The sequence below is a fragment of the Dama dama genome, chromosome 10, assembly GCF_033118175.1.
Source record: "Dama dama isolate Ldn47 chromosome 10, ASM3311817v1, whole genome shotgun sequence".
NCBI classification, from domain to species: Eukaryota; Metazoa; Chordata; class Mammalia; order Artiodactyla; family Cervidae; genus Dama; species Dama dama.
In genome coordinates, this window is record NC_083690.1 from 2,128,108 (window position 1) to 2,144,781 (window position 16,674).

Here is a 16,674-nt window from a genome sequence, read left to right on the forward strand (position 1 = left end):
CAGGGTCCCCTCCGAGGGTCAGGTCAGACGTGGCTGGGTGGTGGCTGCTCCTCCAGCAGCCGTTGAGTGTGTGTGCGTGTGTGTTGTGCACGTCCAGCGCGAGGGGTCCCTGTCCCTCTCTTGGGACATGTCTCAAATGACTCCATGCCCTTCCTGACACCCTGGCAGTGCCAGGAACAGTGTCCATGCAGACCCTACTAAGAGGAAGACTTCAGGTCAGGCTTGCACCAGGAGCTGAAGGCCAGGCCCAGGCTGGTGAGAAAATAATGGGTGAGGGCAGCGGAAGGGGGAGCCGCGGGAATGCCCCACCCTCAAGGGAGATCCAACCTCTCTTCACCTCGGACCGCAAAGGGCCTGCCGGCCTCATCTCTGCAGCCAACCCCTCCTGGACCCTTTGGACACACTCACATGACCCCCAGCAGAGCCCTCCTGCACCAAAGACCTTGTGTGCCTGTCCAACAGGACCAGGGGACTCTTTCCAACCCCAAGCCTTTGCAGCTGCTCTTTCCAGGGCCTGTACCCAGTCTGCTGGCCTCAGCAAGGCCTTCCCTGAGGTCTCAACGCCACAGCTTTCCAGCAAGGACACAACGCACCATCGCTCCAAGGACCGGCCCTTCTAGGCATTACAGGGCAGAGAGCAGCCTGGAGCCACCCCCACCCCATGTCCCTGACAGCCTGTGGTCTTCCATGGGCCGCTGGGGTCAGCACCACCTTGTTGAGGCCCCCGTGAAGGCCACTGGAGAGCCCTGGGCAGCCCAGCCCCACCTGCCAAGCAGAAGATGGAGGCCAGAGGCCAGGCGTGGAGGAGCAGGTGTGAGCCTCATGCCCCAGGAAGAGCCAAGGTTGAGGCAGACCCTGCGGAGGCCACTGCCAAAGCCAGAGGGATCCAGAGTTAAGGGGAGTGTGGGACAGGAACCCAGGGCTCACACACTTGAGGGAACAGGCAGAGGGCATGCTAGGCTGGGCCCAGAAGCTGCTTGACCAGGACCCTAGATTCATCCCAGACTTCTTCACACTGGCCTAGCCCCACCCCACGCTGCCCAGTCTCCGAGCTTCCAGCCCCAGCCTTGCGGCCTCCCATCTGTGGAAACCATGAGCAGGCAGAGCCTGTCCAGGGGCAAAGTACAGGCGGGGACTCAGCCCTGAGCCCCTGGGGCTGGTAAAGGGGCTCCGGGTGTGCTGGGAGGGCTCCAGCCTGTTGCCAGGGAGCGCCAGCCTGTACAGGTTCTTCTGACCCCTGCAGGGCTCCGCCTTGGGGGCAGTCAGTGGGGGCGGGAGCTGGCTCAAGGGGCAGTGATGGGTGTGCAGGTTGGGCAGGTCCTGGTGCCTGTGGATGCTCCCGCGGCTCCTCTGCCTCCCCCACACCCTGACAGGGCCCAGGCTGCCCTGTGCAGACGGGAGGACTCAGGTGAGACCCTCCTGAGGGGCCCTGCCCCTCTGGGCCTAGGGTATCTCCTTCTCTAGGGACTCAGGGACATCAGGAGGCAGTGGACACAACAGGGCCTCAGGACACCATGGTGTTGATGGCCACACTGTCAGGGCCCCCACGGCTGGCCCCGAGGGCCCCTCCCTAGTCCACAGCCACCGTGATGCTTCACCCTCCTGCCCAGTCCAGCAGGGGAGCATACTGGTTGAGCTCTGCTGTCGTGGAAACACAAGAGGAGGGTTGACCCAGCTGGTGCAGAGACAGGGGCATGGCCGGTTTGCGGCCAGGAGCCAGTGCAGGGCAGCTCCAGTTTCTACAGGCTTGACCTTCCTCGGTACAACGCAAGTACTGAGGAGCTGCAGGAACTCAGCCAGGGCAGAACCAGAGGCTCAAACAGCAACATGGCAGGGGTGTGGTTGAGGGGGGCAAAGGCAGCTCAGGGGGCCTCAGCCTGACCAGGACTGACAGTGGGACACGTGGAGGGCAGTCCCTGTCCCCTCACCACTGCCCCTCCAAGACCAAACCCACAGGCCTGGGGGTGGCTTCCCAGGGGCCGGGGAGTGAGTCAGCCCTGCAATGAAGGCTGCAAAACTTCTCCTGAGTCAAGGGTATTGGGGAGAATTTGATGAAACTGCTGTTATACCAGCAGAAAAGGGCTGCACTCAGACCCTTCGCCAGCTCGGCCCCGTGTGGCGGGCAGGCTAGTGACCCTCTCAGGGCATGCCAAGCTCCTCCCAGTAGCCAGCAGAGGCCTCCCAGGACCCACCAGTCCCCCCTCCCCAACCCACAGCCACTGCCAATACCTGGCCCAGCCCCCACCTACTCAGGTCACATACCCTGTGCCGGTGCAGGGTCCCCTGGGGGCCCAGGAATGACACAGGTGCCCCCTTGGCTACGGCCTTAGTTGGAGCAAGAAGGAGCAGGCAAGGCAGAACTACCAGAGTTGAGGTCAGTGAATGGGGAATGTTCTGGGTACACATCACAGGGAACCCAGGCGGAGACTGGCGGGCTGGGGTGGGGAGGAGACCCTGCACATGGGAGGGAATGTGGCCCGCCCAGAGCACCCCCAGTCCACCGAGCTGGGGCTGTGGTTTGGATAACTGGGCTGGACATCGCCAGCCCACAGAGCCGGGCCAGGGGAGAGCTGGGCACCATCAGCATTTGGTCAAATTCTTAAAAAATTAAAACCAATCACAAAACAGGGGTAGGACACATGGGGTCTGGAGGTCCATGGAGGAGACAGGGACTGGTCACCTCCAGGGCACTCCTGCTAGCGCCCTGACCCCAAGGCAGCCCCCAATCCTGGATGACCTCGCCAGGAGCCAAGGGTCTCCAGGGCCCTCCTGCAGCCGTGCTCACCAGCCAGCTGCAGGCTCTCTCTGGTCTCCTGTCCGATAAACAGTCCAGGTGGTGTCACGTCCACGGCAACCCCCCGGGGACCGTGGTACTCCTGGGTGGTCCAGTCAGCCACAGGACTTGGTCAGGGCACCCACTCATCCTCCCAGAGAAACCCGGATGGACCTCAGTGCTTAGGACTCCTGGGTAAAGGTCAGCAAAGAGGGTCATGGTCCCCAAATCTCAGATCAAGAGAGGCCTCAAGTGCCTGGTCCAGCCTCTTACCTGGGGCACAGCGCCCCCGCCATGTTCAGGCTGTGGGTCAGCAGAGGAGGGGCGCCAACGTCACAGGCCACCTTTTGGGCATGACAGGGAGAAGCTGCCAGAAGCTGCAGCCTCGAGGCTTTCCCTGCAGGACACCCTCTGCCCCCGCGCCTCCCAGGGCTGGTGGGGGTGCTCACCACGCCAAAGGCCGAGCTGGCGCGGACCCTATATAGCCAAGTCCCAAGCCCGGCCATGGCACGTGGCATGGCTCTGGAGGACAGTCCACCTGGGCAGGGCCGTGCACCGGTGGGAGGGGCAGCATCGCTCTGCTCGCCGGACGCTGGGTCCCCCACGAGAGACAAGACTGAAGTCTTGAACACCCGGGACCACTACCCACCTGAGCTGCGTCCCGGCACCACTTGGGCAGGGAGTCAGCTTGATCCTCTAAGCAAAGCAGCACACACGTGGCCTGGCTCAGACTTTACTCAGGCTGGGCCCGGAGAGTGGTAATCCTCCTCAACAGGGCCCCTGCTGCAGGGGGAGGGAGCAGCGAGCCACACAGGCAGTTAAGACAGCCCCAGGCCTCTGGGGATCCTGGGGCTTCCGCAAAGCCCACCCTACCCAGGAACTGCGTGGCCAGCACACACAGCCATGGGTTCACCCACTGCCCATGGGCGGCTGTCACCCAGGCCCCAGGCTCTGTCCACGGTGCTGAGCCTGGCCGTCAGGCCCAGGTCCCCGGGCAGCTACGTCCTGTTGGCTCTTTTCTGTACCACAGCTGGCTCCGACAGCGCCTGCTGCTGAAGTTGCTCGACCAGTTCCTCCACGTAGACCTTGAACAGAGGCACGGGGTCCTGGAGGGGCAAGACGGGTCACCATAAGGTGGTCTGGGGAGGCCGGGAGTCCAGCTGCTGCTGACCAAACACCAGCCCCTAACCCAGAGGATAGTGCCCTGTCTGTGGGAGAGGGCCACAGGATCAGGCACCTGCCCCTGGCTTCCCTGGCTGGACTGCAGAGAATAAAGGCAGAGGGAGGGGGCAGCAGCTACCATGTGCTACAGACTCCTCTAAAGGACAGACGCAAAGGCCTCCGGGTGGTACTGGGCAGACCCTGGGGAGTGCCAGGCAGGCACAGCAAGCAGCGGCACCAAGCCTCTGGCTCTCGCCGGTCCTCCCACATGCTCACCTTCTCTTCCAGGAGCCTCTGCTTCTCCACGGCCTCGTCCAGCGTCAGACCAACCCACTCAGCCTCTGCCTCCGGGATGACAAACTCCTGGGCAGGCAGAGACAGGCTCTCAGTGAGGTTCAGGCAGCCAGCTGGGGGGCCCATGAGGAGCAGTCAGTAAAGGCTGGAGCCCGACCTTGTACTTGTCATAGATGGCTGCCCTCCGTTCGGGGTCGTCCGGGTGCAGCTGGGGGTCCTGTCGGGCGAGCCGCAACAGCATCCCTCTCTTCAGGTCCATCCCAAACTTGGAGCACAGGTCCTCCTTCGGGGTCTGGCAGGAGGCACCGCATGGGGCCAGGTGCTGAGGGCAGGGCCCCGCCCACCCCAACAGCTGGCCCCTCCAGCTTCCCCCCCAGCAGCTGGCAGCCCCCACACCCAGGTCGGAAGAGTGGAAGGTCTAAGAACAGAGAAGGAGATGGCTGTGCTTCCCACGTCCACAGTAATTGACTCCCACCGGGGTGTCCAGGAAGGAACACGGTCCCGTTTACATCTCACCAGGGACCCCGGCCTGGTGCTGATATGCTTGCCTTGAGGATGTAGAAGTCAAACCCGTAGGCCTCGTCAATGAGGTCCAGGGTGCGCATGGTCACGGTCACAGTGAACCTGGTGTCCAGGATCTCACTGTAGAGCTCACGCTGGAACAGCTGTGGCTTCCACACCTTCTTCACCCTCTTGGAGAACTGCAAGTGCAGGAGGCTTGCTGAGCCCTGCTGCTTCTCGCCACACCCTGGAGTGCAGGGACCACCCCCACCCAGACTCTGCCCACGGTGCTGCATTTCATTCCAGACACAGCACACACACAACTGTATCCTGTGGTTCACAGGTCATTCCAAACCAGGGACCAAGGGGCCAAGGGCAAAGAGACGCGAGCCTGGGAGGCCTTAAAGACACAAAGCCCCCAACCCCAAGCTCGCCCCGGAGGCAGCACCGCTTAGGAGCAGACTCAGGAGACAGGATCCGAGGTGAACCTTTGGCGGCAAGCTGACAGGTGACCTGAAACCTCACCCCCAGCCCTTCTCAACACTCAGGGCTCTTCCCATCAGTACACTCGACCTGGCTGCCAGAACTGAGACTCGACTCCTGAGGACACCTCAGAGGGAGCTGTCTCCACCACACTGTCAGGCCCTCTCCTGTAAGGGTGGGCGCCCTTTCACTGTCCACATGCCCCAAAAGCCCACGCGGAGCAGGGCAGCGAGACCGCGGAAGCACGGCTTCAGCGGGCCCTGCTCACCCACCTTGTCGTTGTTGACGTATCTGTAACCCTTCAGCCAGCCCTCGCCGCCCCAGAGCCCCAGCTGGGACTCCGGGGGGTAGTGAACGGGAATGGCCACATCCTCCACACGCTCCCGCTGCCCGTTCTTGGGGTTGATCTTGAACTTGGCCCCATGCGGCCTGAAGTGCACGGGCGTGGGCGTCCGCGCCTCCTCCAGGGAGCGCAGGTAGTGCGGGGGCAGGCGGGAGCAGATGCCCTCGCGCAGCCGCAGCCGCTTCCACAGGCCGACCGGGACCTTGTGCAGGGGCATCGCGGCGAGCCTGGCGGGAGGCCGGGGCCGCCGTCACGCGCGCCCGGCAGGAGGCGGCCTTGACCATACCCCCGCTCCCGCAACATCCCCGCCACCGGCCCAACCCTTCGCGCAGCCCCGACCGCAGACGCAGGACCCGGGTTCTACCCTGCAAGACCCCGACCCCAGACCGGCCACACCACCTACTTTCCAGAATCCCTGCCTCGCCGGAACCGGAAGTCGCGCCGCAGCATCGGGCCCTCCACCCGCCGCTGACTGGCTGGCTGCAAAGGTTGTCGGTCTACCCCGCCTCGTCCCGCCCCCTTTCCCGCCTTTACGGACGGTAGAAAACTCCCTGCGGAGAAGGCGGCGGCTCTAGGCACCGTCGGCAACTGCGGGGGCTTGTCAATCTCGGTCCCACCTTCCCGCCTCCCGGAAAGAGCGCAGAAAACTATGTAAGAACTCTTGCCTTGAAACATCATTGTAGAATGTTAAATTCACCAATCACAGTGAAATCAGAGCTACAGAAAAATACGTTTTAAATGTCTTGAAAAATCTTCCCCTGAAAATATTGCATATAAATATTTCCCCTTTATAAGCCAGCTCCGGTGGCCAAGTGCTGGGTTCCTGGAGGAGCAGGAAGCCTCCGGGGAGGCCACAGCCTGGACAGGACTCAGAAAAGATGCCAGGAGGTGGGAGGGCCGCGTGCCCCCGACCTTGGGCTCAGCTACTCAGCTTCCCATGGCCCCATCTGGGCCCTTCAGACAGCAGCCCCTTAGGGAGGCCGGGCCAACAGCAGCCCTTACTGGGGGTCTCCACAACCAGAGAAAGACTGAGCCAGGTCTCCAGGACTCCCCTCCCTAAATGTGCAGTTGGGTGGAAGGCAGCAGCCATCCCTGCTCTCCCGGGAATACAAGGAGATGCTCCCTAGACAAGGGCTCAGAACCCAGGGGCTGGTGGGACACAAAGCTGGGACAAGGTGTGCCCTGTGGGCCCAGCATCCTGAGAGCTGCTTGGCAGTTTCCTACCTGGGAAGCTCATCTCAAAACTGAGAGCCACAAGAAGTGAAGGGGGAGGACTGGACAGCCAGAAGTCAGCCTCCCCCATGCCACCCATGGCAGCAGGCCATTACGGACGCCCAGTGCCATCAGCTCCATGGTAAGTGTGGTCACTCCTTCCCATGGCAAGTGTGTCAGCAGGGGGTAGATCTATGCCCAAGGCCGGCTGGCATTCAGGGCACAAGGAGTCAAGAAGCCCGAGGTCCATGGGAGGCGGGCTCAGGGCTCCTCTGCCTTACCTGGGTGTCTCACACCAAAGCCTCACAGGAGAACCAGGCAGTGGGGGACTCCCACTCTACATCTCCCTCCAACCATCCCCACGCCAAGATAACTCAGAGCCTGCCCCCACATGGTACCTGTGGTTTCTATGTAGCCTGGCCCAGGCCCCAGGGGCCCCTACAGACACCAGCTGAGACCTGCAGAGGGACCGAGTCAGCTGGCAGCCTGCAGGCACAGGGACCTGGGGGTGTGGTCCTCCCTTGGGAGGAGGAAGCCAGAGTGTGCAGGGCAATTTTATTCAGCTGGAAATCGATCCGCATAGGGTCCCTCTCCCTTGGTCCTGCCCCTGGCTGGAGAGATCATCAAAGCCGCAGGTGTCCCCCCCCATGCCAGCCGTATCACGTCACTGTGTACAGCTCATCCCGGTGGTTCTTGCAGATTTCATAGTGGCAGGTGAGCTTCTGGGCGCAGGCCCAGGGCTCGGTGTGCTGGTCCCTTGGCGGCAGCAAGAAGGCTGCGCTCCCTGCCAGCAGCATGTGCCAGATGCTGTGGGTGTAGTAATAGTTTTCGCTGGTCATCATGGAAGTATAGATGGTGAGGGCCAGGGCAGCCAGGGAGAAGCCGGGCAGGAGGTAGAAGACCCAGCGCTGCCAGGAGGGGGGGTAGCAGTGTCGCCGGCGCCCGCAGCGGTACACCTGGGGGAAACCACACGCGCATCTCAGGGCGCCGCCCAGGGCTGCGAGTGTGGGCTGCTTGGAGGGGGTCAAGGGGTGCTAAGCCACACTGGGCCCCTGCGGGTGCCGCTGACAGCCCTCGGCGGGTGTGGAGAATACAGACCCAGGGACAAGAACATGGACGGAACGAGGGGCCACACTCTGTCCTCGCGGGGTGAGCATGTATGGGGAGCCCATGCTTTTATACCCCAGCTTCCAGGGGAGGGGGTCTGGGCAGGAACCCTGCCTGCCCCAGCTCCTTACCCACATGGTAACCATGACCACGATGGCAAAGAGGCAAGGCCCCATCGTGTTCCAGGCGGCCCTGCGGTCCAGCTGCAAGGACATGGCGAAGATCAGAGTGCCCAGCATAAAGAGGACCTGGGCGAAACACAGAGACGATGGTGGGGTCACGGGAGCCCGAGGCCAGGCTGTCTTCGATGGCACAAGGTCCAGGAGGAGTAGTCGGTGTGGGCCTGCTGGTCATCCCCGTGTCCCCCATCGCCCCCATCACCCCTGCCAGGCCACCTGCAGAAACTGGCACCCTGTGTCCTGCTCTGCCCAGCTCCCGCACTGCTGGGATCCACTGGTCCCTCAGGTCCATCCACAGGTGTATTTCTAATGCAGTTTTTTGTTGTTGTTGTTATGTTTGGCTCTTCTGCACAACCTGTGGGATCTTAGTTCCTCAACCAGGGATCAACCTGGGCCCAGGGTAGTGAAAGCGCAGAGTTTGAAACACTGGGCCACCAGAAAGCTCCCCACAGGGGAGTTTCTGAGGCACGGACTTGTCCAGGGCCTGCATCTCCAGCAGCCAAGCCCCAAAGTGTCCTCAGTACAGAGACTCCAGGAACAGAGCCAGGAGCTTCTCGGGGAGGTCTGGTCCAGGTCTGGGGCTCCAGGCCTCCTCTCTGGATGGGGGCCTGGCCTAACCCTGCCCACCACCTCCTTTCCTGGCAGCCTCCGAGCAGCCAGCACAGTCCCTTCACAGCTGGAGGCACCTCTGCCAGTAGGCGACTGGTCAGAATGAGAGGTTTCCAAGGGCAGCGGGAAGCCCCTTTCTGGTGTCTCTCTTGACAGGCTGTGCACAAGGGCCTCTGCTCTCCCAGGACCCAGACCGCAGGCATCAAGAGGTCACTCACGTATTTCAGGGATGCCTTCAGCCGGGCCATGCAGAGGACGGTGACCCAGACGGACACTCCGGAGCCCAGGAAGTCGCAGTACTGCAGCGCGTCGTAGTTGAGAATGCAGAGCACAGCGTCGCCAGGCTGATCGCAGGCGTGGTAGAACTGGGGGCCGAGCGGTGAGTGACAGCCCAGGCCCCGCCTCCCCCCGCCCCACCCCGGGGAGCGGCCGGGCCTACCGTGGAGAAGAACATGGTGTAGGCGTAGACCGAGGCCTCCAGGAGGAGGCGGCGCTGCACGGAGATGGCGATGGGGGCCAGGAACACGAGGTTGCTCAGGGTGAGCAGGAGGGTGGCTACCTTCTGCTGGGCCACAGTCTGGGCTGTGCTGTTGTCTGTGCAGCTCCAACCACGCCAGCCTGTGGGCCAACGCGGCGCTGTGGGTGCCGAGGCTGGGCCGGTGGGGCCGGGCCAGGCAGCGGCTGCTCAGGAACCTCAGGGCCTACTCCGTGCCCAGGGCCTTGAGGAGGAAACCCTTCCTCACCCCACAGCGGGTCAGGACAGGTGTGGGCAAACGGAGGCCAGTGTGGGCAGGGGAAACCAAGGCCAGAAAGCAGTCCCATCTCCGGGGGTGTCTCTGTGAGCCCACACAGGGGTCGGGGGGCATGGCAGGTCGGGGAAGGAGGCGGTGGCCCCCACTCTTCGGGGTGCCCTCCAACCTTGGCCGAGCTGGGGTGGCTGCCAGCAAGAGGCCCAGGGCTGGGGTCCATGGGCACAGGCGCAAGGCGCATCAGGACCGTCCCTACCTGCCCTGCAGCTGCAGCCTGCATACAGGTAGCCGTGTCTACGCAGCAGAAGGCACTGGCCGTAGGGTCCACAGTCGTTCAGGCAAGGCACCAAGTACAAGGTGGTGTCCACGAGGACCGAGGCCTGCACGCACTCCCTGCGAGAAAGGGGCCCCAGGAAGGCTGGCTGCGGAGGTCTGCTGGCCAGCCCCTCTCTGGAGCTCCCAGAGGGCCCTGGACACCTGAACTCGGAGTTGAGGCGCCTGGGCCCCAGAGGACTGCAACCACAAGGGGCTCTGCAAGGCCAGGACACCCTCTCCCTGCCCACCTGCCTGGGGCTGGGACCAGCGTCCCCGCTTGCATCCTCGCTCTCGGAGCTGCCATGGGAGGAGTGGCCGGGGGGAGAGGGGGACCCCGCAGGGGGCAACTGACCCGGCACAGCTGGAGGAAGACAGGTCACCCCCAAACTGGGATGCAGGCAGCCCTATCCACAGTCCTGAGCACAACCACTTGGCCGCCTGCCCCCAAGTTTACTTACTCAGGCCTCTCGGGGCAGAGAACCTGCAAGGAGAGGTACCAGTTGTCTGTCTCTGGGTAGGGGATGCTGAGGTTGGCCGTGGGAGACGAGGCACTCAGGGACAGGGGGTAGCCCTGGAAGAAGGCTGCAGGGAGAGAGTGGGAAGGCCCGGTCAGAGGCGGCCAGATGCCCACCAGTCCCTGGGCTGGACGCGCCTGCCAGTACCTGTGGTGCAGTTGAGCGAAGTGTTGAAGCTGAGGAAGGGCGAGCCGGCGGTCACACAGGCCACCACCGAGGTGTTGTCGGCAATCACGGTCTGGAAGGGAGGGTCAGTCCCCAGCTTCCACCTCACGCTCACCTCTGGTACTAGGGGCTATTCTCTGTGGCTCCCACTGGCTTGGGGCTCACCAGGACCTTCCCCTCCAGGCCAAGGGCCCCAGCCTCAGCCCCCTGCTCCCCTGCAGCCCCAGGCCTGCCGACAGGGACCCGCTGCCCCCAGGACAGGCCTCCTGTTTCTCAATTGGCACCTATGCCAGCCCAATGCCCTGCCAGGCTCACTCTATTGCCAGAAAGGCCATTCCGACCCAATCTCCATGGCAAAGTGGGCACAGGAAGGCCTAAGCAGTCCTTGCAACCCGGGTAGGTCTGAGCCCCAGGCCCTGGGTCCCAATCCCGACCCGACCTCGAGGACCAGGGTACCTGATTGATGTTCACGGAGATGCTGAGGGAGCCCCCACTGTCCATGCCCGTGTTGAGGTACAGTTGCATCACCGAGGGCATGTCCGACTGCACGAGCACCGAGACCCTGTCCAGGGGACGGAAGCGCACGGACACCACGTCCATGTCTTCCCGCAGGACGGGGAAGCTCCTGAGGCAAAAGGGGCCACTGCCCGCCTCGCCGCTCTGGTCCCGGTCCTGGGTGTTGGGGCTCGGGGGCGGCGGGCCCGTGGAGGCGTTGCTGCTCTGGTTCGGGCTGCTCTGTAGAGGGTGCTGGAGGTTCACAGTCCACGGTCTGCAGGCTGTCAGGACCACAAGGGGCTCAGCGCAGGCAGGCTTGGGGGTGGAGGGGGGCAGAGCAACCTCCCCGCACAGCCCACCTGTGAGGGCAGCCACAGCACTAAATGTCACCAACACGCGGGGCCCCGCCAGGCTCTTGGCCGTCACTTGCAGCCACCGTTCCCAGGGTGGTGAGGGCAGCAGCAGGCGGCAGGCCGTGGTGGGGTCGCTACAAGTGAGCACCTTCTGGAAGTTTCCCGGCAGGGTGGCCGAGCCCACAGTGAGGTGCACAGGGCAGCCCAGGCTCCCATTGGACACACAGCCCTGCAGCTCCAGCCGCAGCTCCCGGGTGTGCTTGGGGACGAAGACTCTGCAGCCAAGGGGACACGGCCTCGCTTGGGTTCTGCAGCTTCAGCCCGCCCCCCGACCCCGTGCTTAAATTCACCCTCCAGGGTGGGGGCCAAGAGCTGGACCCCCCACCTTTTCACCTGCCCTGAGGACAGCAGGGCTGCCCACTCCAGCAAGCCTGCACTTACTTGAGGTAGCTGGGCTGGGAGAGGAGGACCAGGGGGAGGGGCACGTCAGGTTTCAGGATGGACATCTCAACCACTCGCACAACCAGCATGTCCGGCTGGAAGATGTAGGCACAGGTGGGAATAAAGTCCTGAGGAAAGAGCAGGGACAGGGAAAGGTGAGGGGGTGCTGGCCCAGAGGGGCGGGGGCTGGCCCAGAGGGGGCATGACTGGACCAGAGGGGGCGGGGTTGGAGTAGATGGGGCAAGGCTGGCCCAGAGGGGCAGGGATGGACCGAGGGGGCGGGGTTGGAGCAGAAGGGGCGAGGCTGGCCCAGGGGGGCGGGGTTGAAGCGAATGGGGCGGGGCTGGCCCAAAGGGAGTGTGGCTGGCCCTGGGGGGAGGGGTTAGAACAGATGGGAGCGGGACTGGCCTAGAGGGGCATGGATGGACTGAGGGTGAGTGACTGGTCCACAGCGGGCGGGGCTGGCCCAAAGAGCCTGGGGTTGGGGGGCAGGGCTGGACAGCGGAGCCCTGAGCAATGTCGGCCCTAAGAAGGCGAACAACAGGGACCAGTCATTCGTGCCCTGAGTGATGCTGCCCCCATCCCCAGAGGGAGTGCCCTTACCTTCACCTCAATGTTATGGGAGGAGGGGGGCAGGTGGGCTGCCACAAACCAGTCCCCAGGTGCTGGGTAGGAGACGTTGACGGAGGCGTTGCCCTGCAGCATTTTGAGGAGGAAGGAGGGCTGCACGGAGGTGCTGTTGGCGAAGCTGGTGCCCAGTGGGTTGATCACAGGAGGGGCGCCATAGCGGAAATACCTGGAGGCAGGGAGAGAAGGGAGGGCTCAGATGTGGCCCCGGGCGGCTCCAGCAGGCAGGCAACGAGCGGGCTGGGACCTACACGGTGGTCTCCACGTTGTTGCAGGTGGAGCCGCTGCCCTGGGTGACCTGCAGCAGCCAGCGCAGCAGCACCGTGTCCGAGGGCACACGGAAGTGGAAGAGCCGGGCGCTGCCGTACCAGCTGTAGAAGGCCAGCTTCTGCGGGGCCTGGGAAAACTGCTCTGACACCAGCCTGGAGTCTGCAGAGAAGGCACTGTTTGGCCGCCAGGGAGCCCGGGAGCCCTCCCCTGGGGACAAGACGGAGAAAGGCGGAAGGCGGAGGCCCTTCTGCCTAGCCTGGCCTCAGAGAAGCAGCCAGGGGAGCCATGGAGCCCCTGGGATGCCTGGCACACCACCCCCAACCTGGGAAAAGTCACTGTTGCCCCCGATCCCCTGGTGAGGGCTGGGGCTCGGAAGCTTTCACTCAAGAATCACGTTCTAAAAAGAAAAAAAAAAAAGAATCACGTTCTCATCCATGTCTGCACATCCATCTTCCTAACCCCTCCAGCCCTGCCAACAACCTCCAACTCACAGGCTCAGTCCCCCAGATCTCTGCATCCCACCCACCAGGCACCCCCAATCAACAAGTCCCACAGGCCCCAACACCAATCACATGTTGGGTCAACATGAGGTCAAGTGCCTCAGACCTCAGAAGCAGGAAGAGCCCCCCTCAGAGGGCTGCATCTCTCCACACTGCTCACAGCCCCCCAGGGCCCCACCCCCCCACCGCAGCCCTGGCACACCTGGAGCTGAGGGATGGAGGATGAAAGGCACAGGAAGAGGTCAAGGTGGGAGCCCCATCCCTCCTCCCATCTGCCCTGGGCTCTGGAGGCCAGGACACACCCCACCTCCCCTGAGTCTCCCCAGTGCTGGGATCCCTGGTCCTGGTTGCAGCGGACAGGGCAGGGCGGCCAGGTCCAGAGGGTGGCTGCCTGCTCAGGCCATGATTTGGGGTTTCAGGAAGAGCCGCTGTCCGTCCTCACCCAGACAGGAGGCGAGCAGAGACCCTGTGTATGTGTTGGGGGGGGGGGCACCCAGGCTGGAGCGGCTGCTTCAGTGGGCACAAGCCTCTGCAGAGTGGCACAGGGACAAAGCAGGAGTTGGCAGCACACAAGCTAGCTGCCTATGCCCCACCCCGGAGCTCCCCAGTCCTGGCAGTGTCTCCCAGCCCCTCACCTCCATGGCTCCTCTCCCCAACACACTCCGCAAGTTGTCACCTGAAGCCCCTCCTGTCACACCAGCCTTTCCAAACCAGCTCTAAAGGTCTCTGGAGACCCCACCCTGGATTAGGAGCCTCCTAGGAGAGTCCATTAACCAGTACAACCTCGTGTCTGAGGCCCACGGCATAACCACCTGCCCCATGAATGGGTAAGAATGCTCTTGGGCCTGCCAAGAACAGGCACACCCAGGCGCTCTGTGTCCAGGGGTGACTAAGGAGGTGCCTGGGCTGCTCAGCAGGAAGCATGGCCCCACCGCCAGCTCAGGCCTTGTTCGCGGAGTGACCTTGACCGTCCCTTCTCCTGCCTGGGCCCAGCTTCCTCTGAGTTGGCCTGAGTAGGACAGCACCTCCCTTCAGCTGCCCCTCCCTCCATGGTTAATGGATGTTAAAGTGCTTCAGGAAGAAACACACTGTGAACACAGCAGGGTGGGACCACCCTCTCCTCCCCCTGCCCCACTGGGAGGGTGGCAGCCCACACCATCCCAGCAGCAAGCCCGGAGAGAGGGGTGGGCCAGGTGAGCAGGTGAGCCAGCCTCCTGACTCCCATGGAAGCACCTTGAAAAGATATAGTAGCCCACTTACAAAGCCATCTGAGCTCCCAGGAGCCCAGTATGGGGGACTGGGCAGGGGTAGGCACCACACAGCATAGGCACCAGGCTTTCCAGGTATCTGCTGGTCACCAGGTTCCAACTGCCAGCTCTGGCCTGAGTGCTAAGAGACTAGGAGCCACTGAACTAATATAAACTTTTTCCTGAGGCTGTTGCACCATCCCCCCACTACCACCACCACGGGATCACAGGGCCTTAGAGAAATAGCCAGCCAGCCGCCGAGCACCCAGCTGCTGGATGTGGCCAGGCAGGAGAGGTCCAGCTGTGGCATGCAGTCCCCTGGCCTGAGAGGGGCTGGGTCCTCTGGCTCCCCCGCGAGCCCTGGACACCTGCAATTCAGTGGTTATAAAGTCTCCTCAGGGTGCACAAGAGATAAGACCTCCCACTCCCCGGGCCACCCAGCCCCTCCCTGCACCCCGACCTCCCTGCCCAAGATGCCCACTCCATTATCTTGGTGAATGTACCAGGCCATTCACACATCTGAGCCAGATGTGGAAGTCACATTTCCAGTATCAGGAAGCACCAGCCACAAGCACACTTGCTCTGCCCACAACCCCCTCCAAGGACACAGGGTTGGGGGTAGGAGAAAGAAAGTCCCTGAGCCTGTCTGGGGACCCTAGTAAGGGGCTCCTCTCCCACATCCTCCAAACCAGCACAGGCACCCAGTACGGAGACCCTGCCCACCCAGAGACCCCAGAAGCCAGGATCACACAGAAAGCAGGATCAGTTCAGCAGGCCCGGGAGGGGAGCGGCTGCCCCAGGTTTTCCATCTCCCTTCCAATGACTCCGTACCTAGCCCTGACCCGGGAGAAGGAAGAAAAGGAGAAAGTAGGGGTGGCGGTCCCCAGCGGAGCACTTTCATCAGGGGCCAGCCTTGGGGAAACTGCCTTTCCGTTCAAGCTAAGCCAGGCTCAGAAACCAGAGGCACAGCCCTCAGAGAAACAGGAGCTTGGAGGAGCAAGATCTCAGAGAAGGGGGGGGATGGGCTGGGAGCCAGCCCCATGCTGTGCTGGATAAGCTGCCTACCGCCTCCTGGGGCATCTGGGCCCTCCCAGCCCCGCCAGCAAGCCGTCAGAGAGCCCAAGGCCACCGAAGTCAGATAGTTTACTCAGCACCCCCAGGCGCCCAGCAGCACCTTCTGGTCTAACCGCCCCCTTGGGCCTTCATCACCCAGAGCCGAAGTTCCCAAACAGCACAGAGGTGGCCATTTCTCTGAACCACTCTGGCCTATGAGCGTCCTGGGGACCACTGGGAGTCCACCCTCCAACAAGCGAGGCCAGCTGTTGAAGGTGACTGCACTGGGGTAGTGGTCACTGTGGGAGAGGCGGAGCCATGACACGCACCTGGCTGCGACTCCAGGATCTAAGCAACTTTCTCCAACTCTGCCCCTCACCCAGACCAGATGGCGTCCAGGAACCCCACTGCCCAAGGTTTCCTCCTGGGGACTCGCACTCCCACCACAGCCCTTGGAGTCCCAGGAGAGTCCCCCCTGGGCCGCTCAACCTCACCCTGGTGCCCGAAGGTCCTACCCGACCGGAACGCGTTGGGAGGAGGAAGGAAGGGAGAGCTTGCTCCAAGGGGACAGTCTGGCCGAACCTGGCCCTGGGCACAGAGGAGGGGGAGAGGGCGTCCTTTCTTTCCGATCGCTCTCACACTCGGCGCCCTGCAAGGGGGCGCCGTGCGCCCCCAACACGGCGTGGGGACCTGAGGCCTACGTCCCTGCCAGGTGAGCGCACAGGTGCCCCAGGTGAGTCACAATCCCGGACCCGCCCCCCCTTCCCCCCCGCGCCCCCGCCCGCGCCCCGGGGATGGCGCCCGCGGGTCCGCGCTCGCTTACCGCTCTTTCTGCCGTCGCCAGCGGCGGCAGGCGGGGACCGAGAGAGCAGCAGCAGCAGCAGCGACATCACCACCGCCACCGCCGCGCCCCCGGTCCCAGTCCCAGCCCCGCGCATGGCTCCGCGCTCGGCCAGGCGCTACGCGGCCCGCGCACCAGGCCGGCCGCCCCCGCCGCCGCCCGGGCAGCCACCGCCGCCACTGCGGCCCCCGCCGCCGCCTCTGCCCAGGGCTCCCATCCTCCGGGCCGGTCCGGGCCGCCGGCGCCCCGGGCACTTCCGCCTGTGAGGCCCCGCCCCGCCGGAGTCCGGGCGGAGAGGGGCGCTGGGTGAATAGCTGCGCGCGGGGGGCGCGCGTGGAAGGCGATCGGAAGGAGGATGCGGGACAGAGGGGCGACGCGGGGCGGTGACAGGGGGCGAGGGAGGGTGACACGAGGCGGGGTGCGACGCGGGGCTGGGGGCGT

The 16,674-nt window shown here is 63.7% G+C and overlaps 2 protein-coding genes across 2 annotated transcripts; both read right to left on the reverse strand.

Annotated features, from left to right (window-relative positions):
• Positions 1–3,490: 3,490 nt before the first annotated feature.
• On the reverse strand, positions 3,491–7,160 carry MRPL28 (mitochondrial ribosomal protein L28). The gene is made up of 6 exons (XM_061152413.1): positions 5,959–7,160; positions 5,485–5,782; positions 4,777–4,929; positions 4,386–4,520; positions 4,211–4,297; positions 3,491–3,879 (listed from the first exon to the last, which is right to left on the reverse strand). Exons 1-6 carry the CDS (start codon positions 6,231–6,233, stop codon positions 3,772–3,774), a joined length of 1,056 nt encoding a protein of 351 aa, XP_061008396.1. The 5' UTR covers positions 6,234–7,160; the 3' UTR covers positions 3,491–3,771.
• A 143-nt stretch (positions 7,161–7,303) lies between these two features.
• Positions 7,304–16,372, reverse strand: PGAP6 (post-GPI attachment to proteins 6). The gene is made up of 13 exons (XM_061152412.1): positions 16,216–16,372; positions 12,574–12,751; positions 12,299–12,491; positions 11,696–11,823; positions 11,261–11,529; positions 10,863–11,182; positions 10,389–10,479; positions 10,185–10,308; positions 9,668–9,804; positions 9,102–9,280; positions 8,881–9,027; positions 8,006–8,122; positions 7,304–7,723 (listed from the first exon to the last, which is right to left on the reverse strand). The coding sequence occupies exons 1-13, from the start codon at positions 16,328–16,330 to the stop codon at positions 7,427–7,429; spliced, it is 2,295 nt and encodes a 764-aa protein (XP_061008395.1). The 5' UTR covers positions 16,331–16,372; the 3' UTR covers positions 7,304–7,426.
• Between the last annotated feature and the right edge of the window lie 302 nt (positions 16,373–16,674).

Bases quoted from the DNA above. Each gene is read 5' to 3' on its own strand.
- MRPL28 (XM_061152413.1), bottom strand. From the start codon at position 6,233: ATGATGTTTCAAGGCAAGAGTTCTTACATAGTTTTCTGCGCTCTTTCC. The intron at 4,298-4,385 runs GTCGGGCTCCAG...CTGCCTGCCCAG, and splicing joins CCATCTATGACAAGTACAAG to GAGTTTGTCATCCCGGAGGC. The intron at 3,880-4,210 runs GTGAGCATGTGG...TTGCCCCTCCAG, and splicing joins AGAGGCTCCTGGAAGAGAAG to GACCCCGTGCCTCTGTTCAA.
- PGAP6 (XM_061152412.1), bottom strand. From the start codon at position 16,330: ATGCGCGGGGCTGGGACTGGGACCGGGGGCGCGGCGGTGGCGGTGGTG. The intron at 12,752-16,215 runs GTAAGCGAGCGC...CCTTCTCTGCAG, and splicing joins TGGCGACGGCAGAAAGAGCG to ACTCCAGGCTGGTGTCAGAG. The intron at 10,309-10,388 runs GTACTGGCAGGC...CTCTCCCTGCAG, and splicing joins TTCGCTCAACTGCACCACAG to CCTTCTTCCAGGGCTACCCC.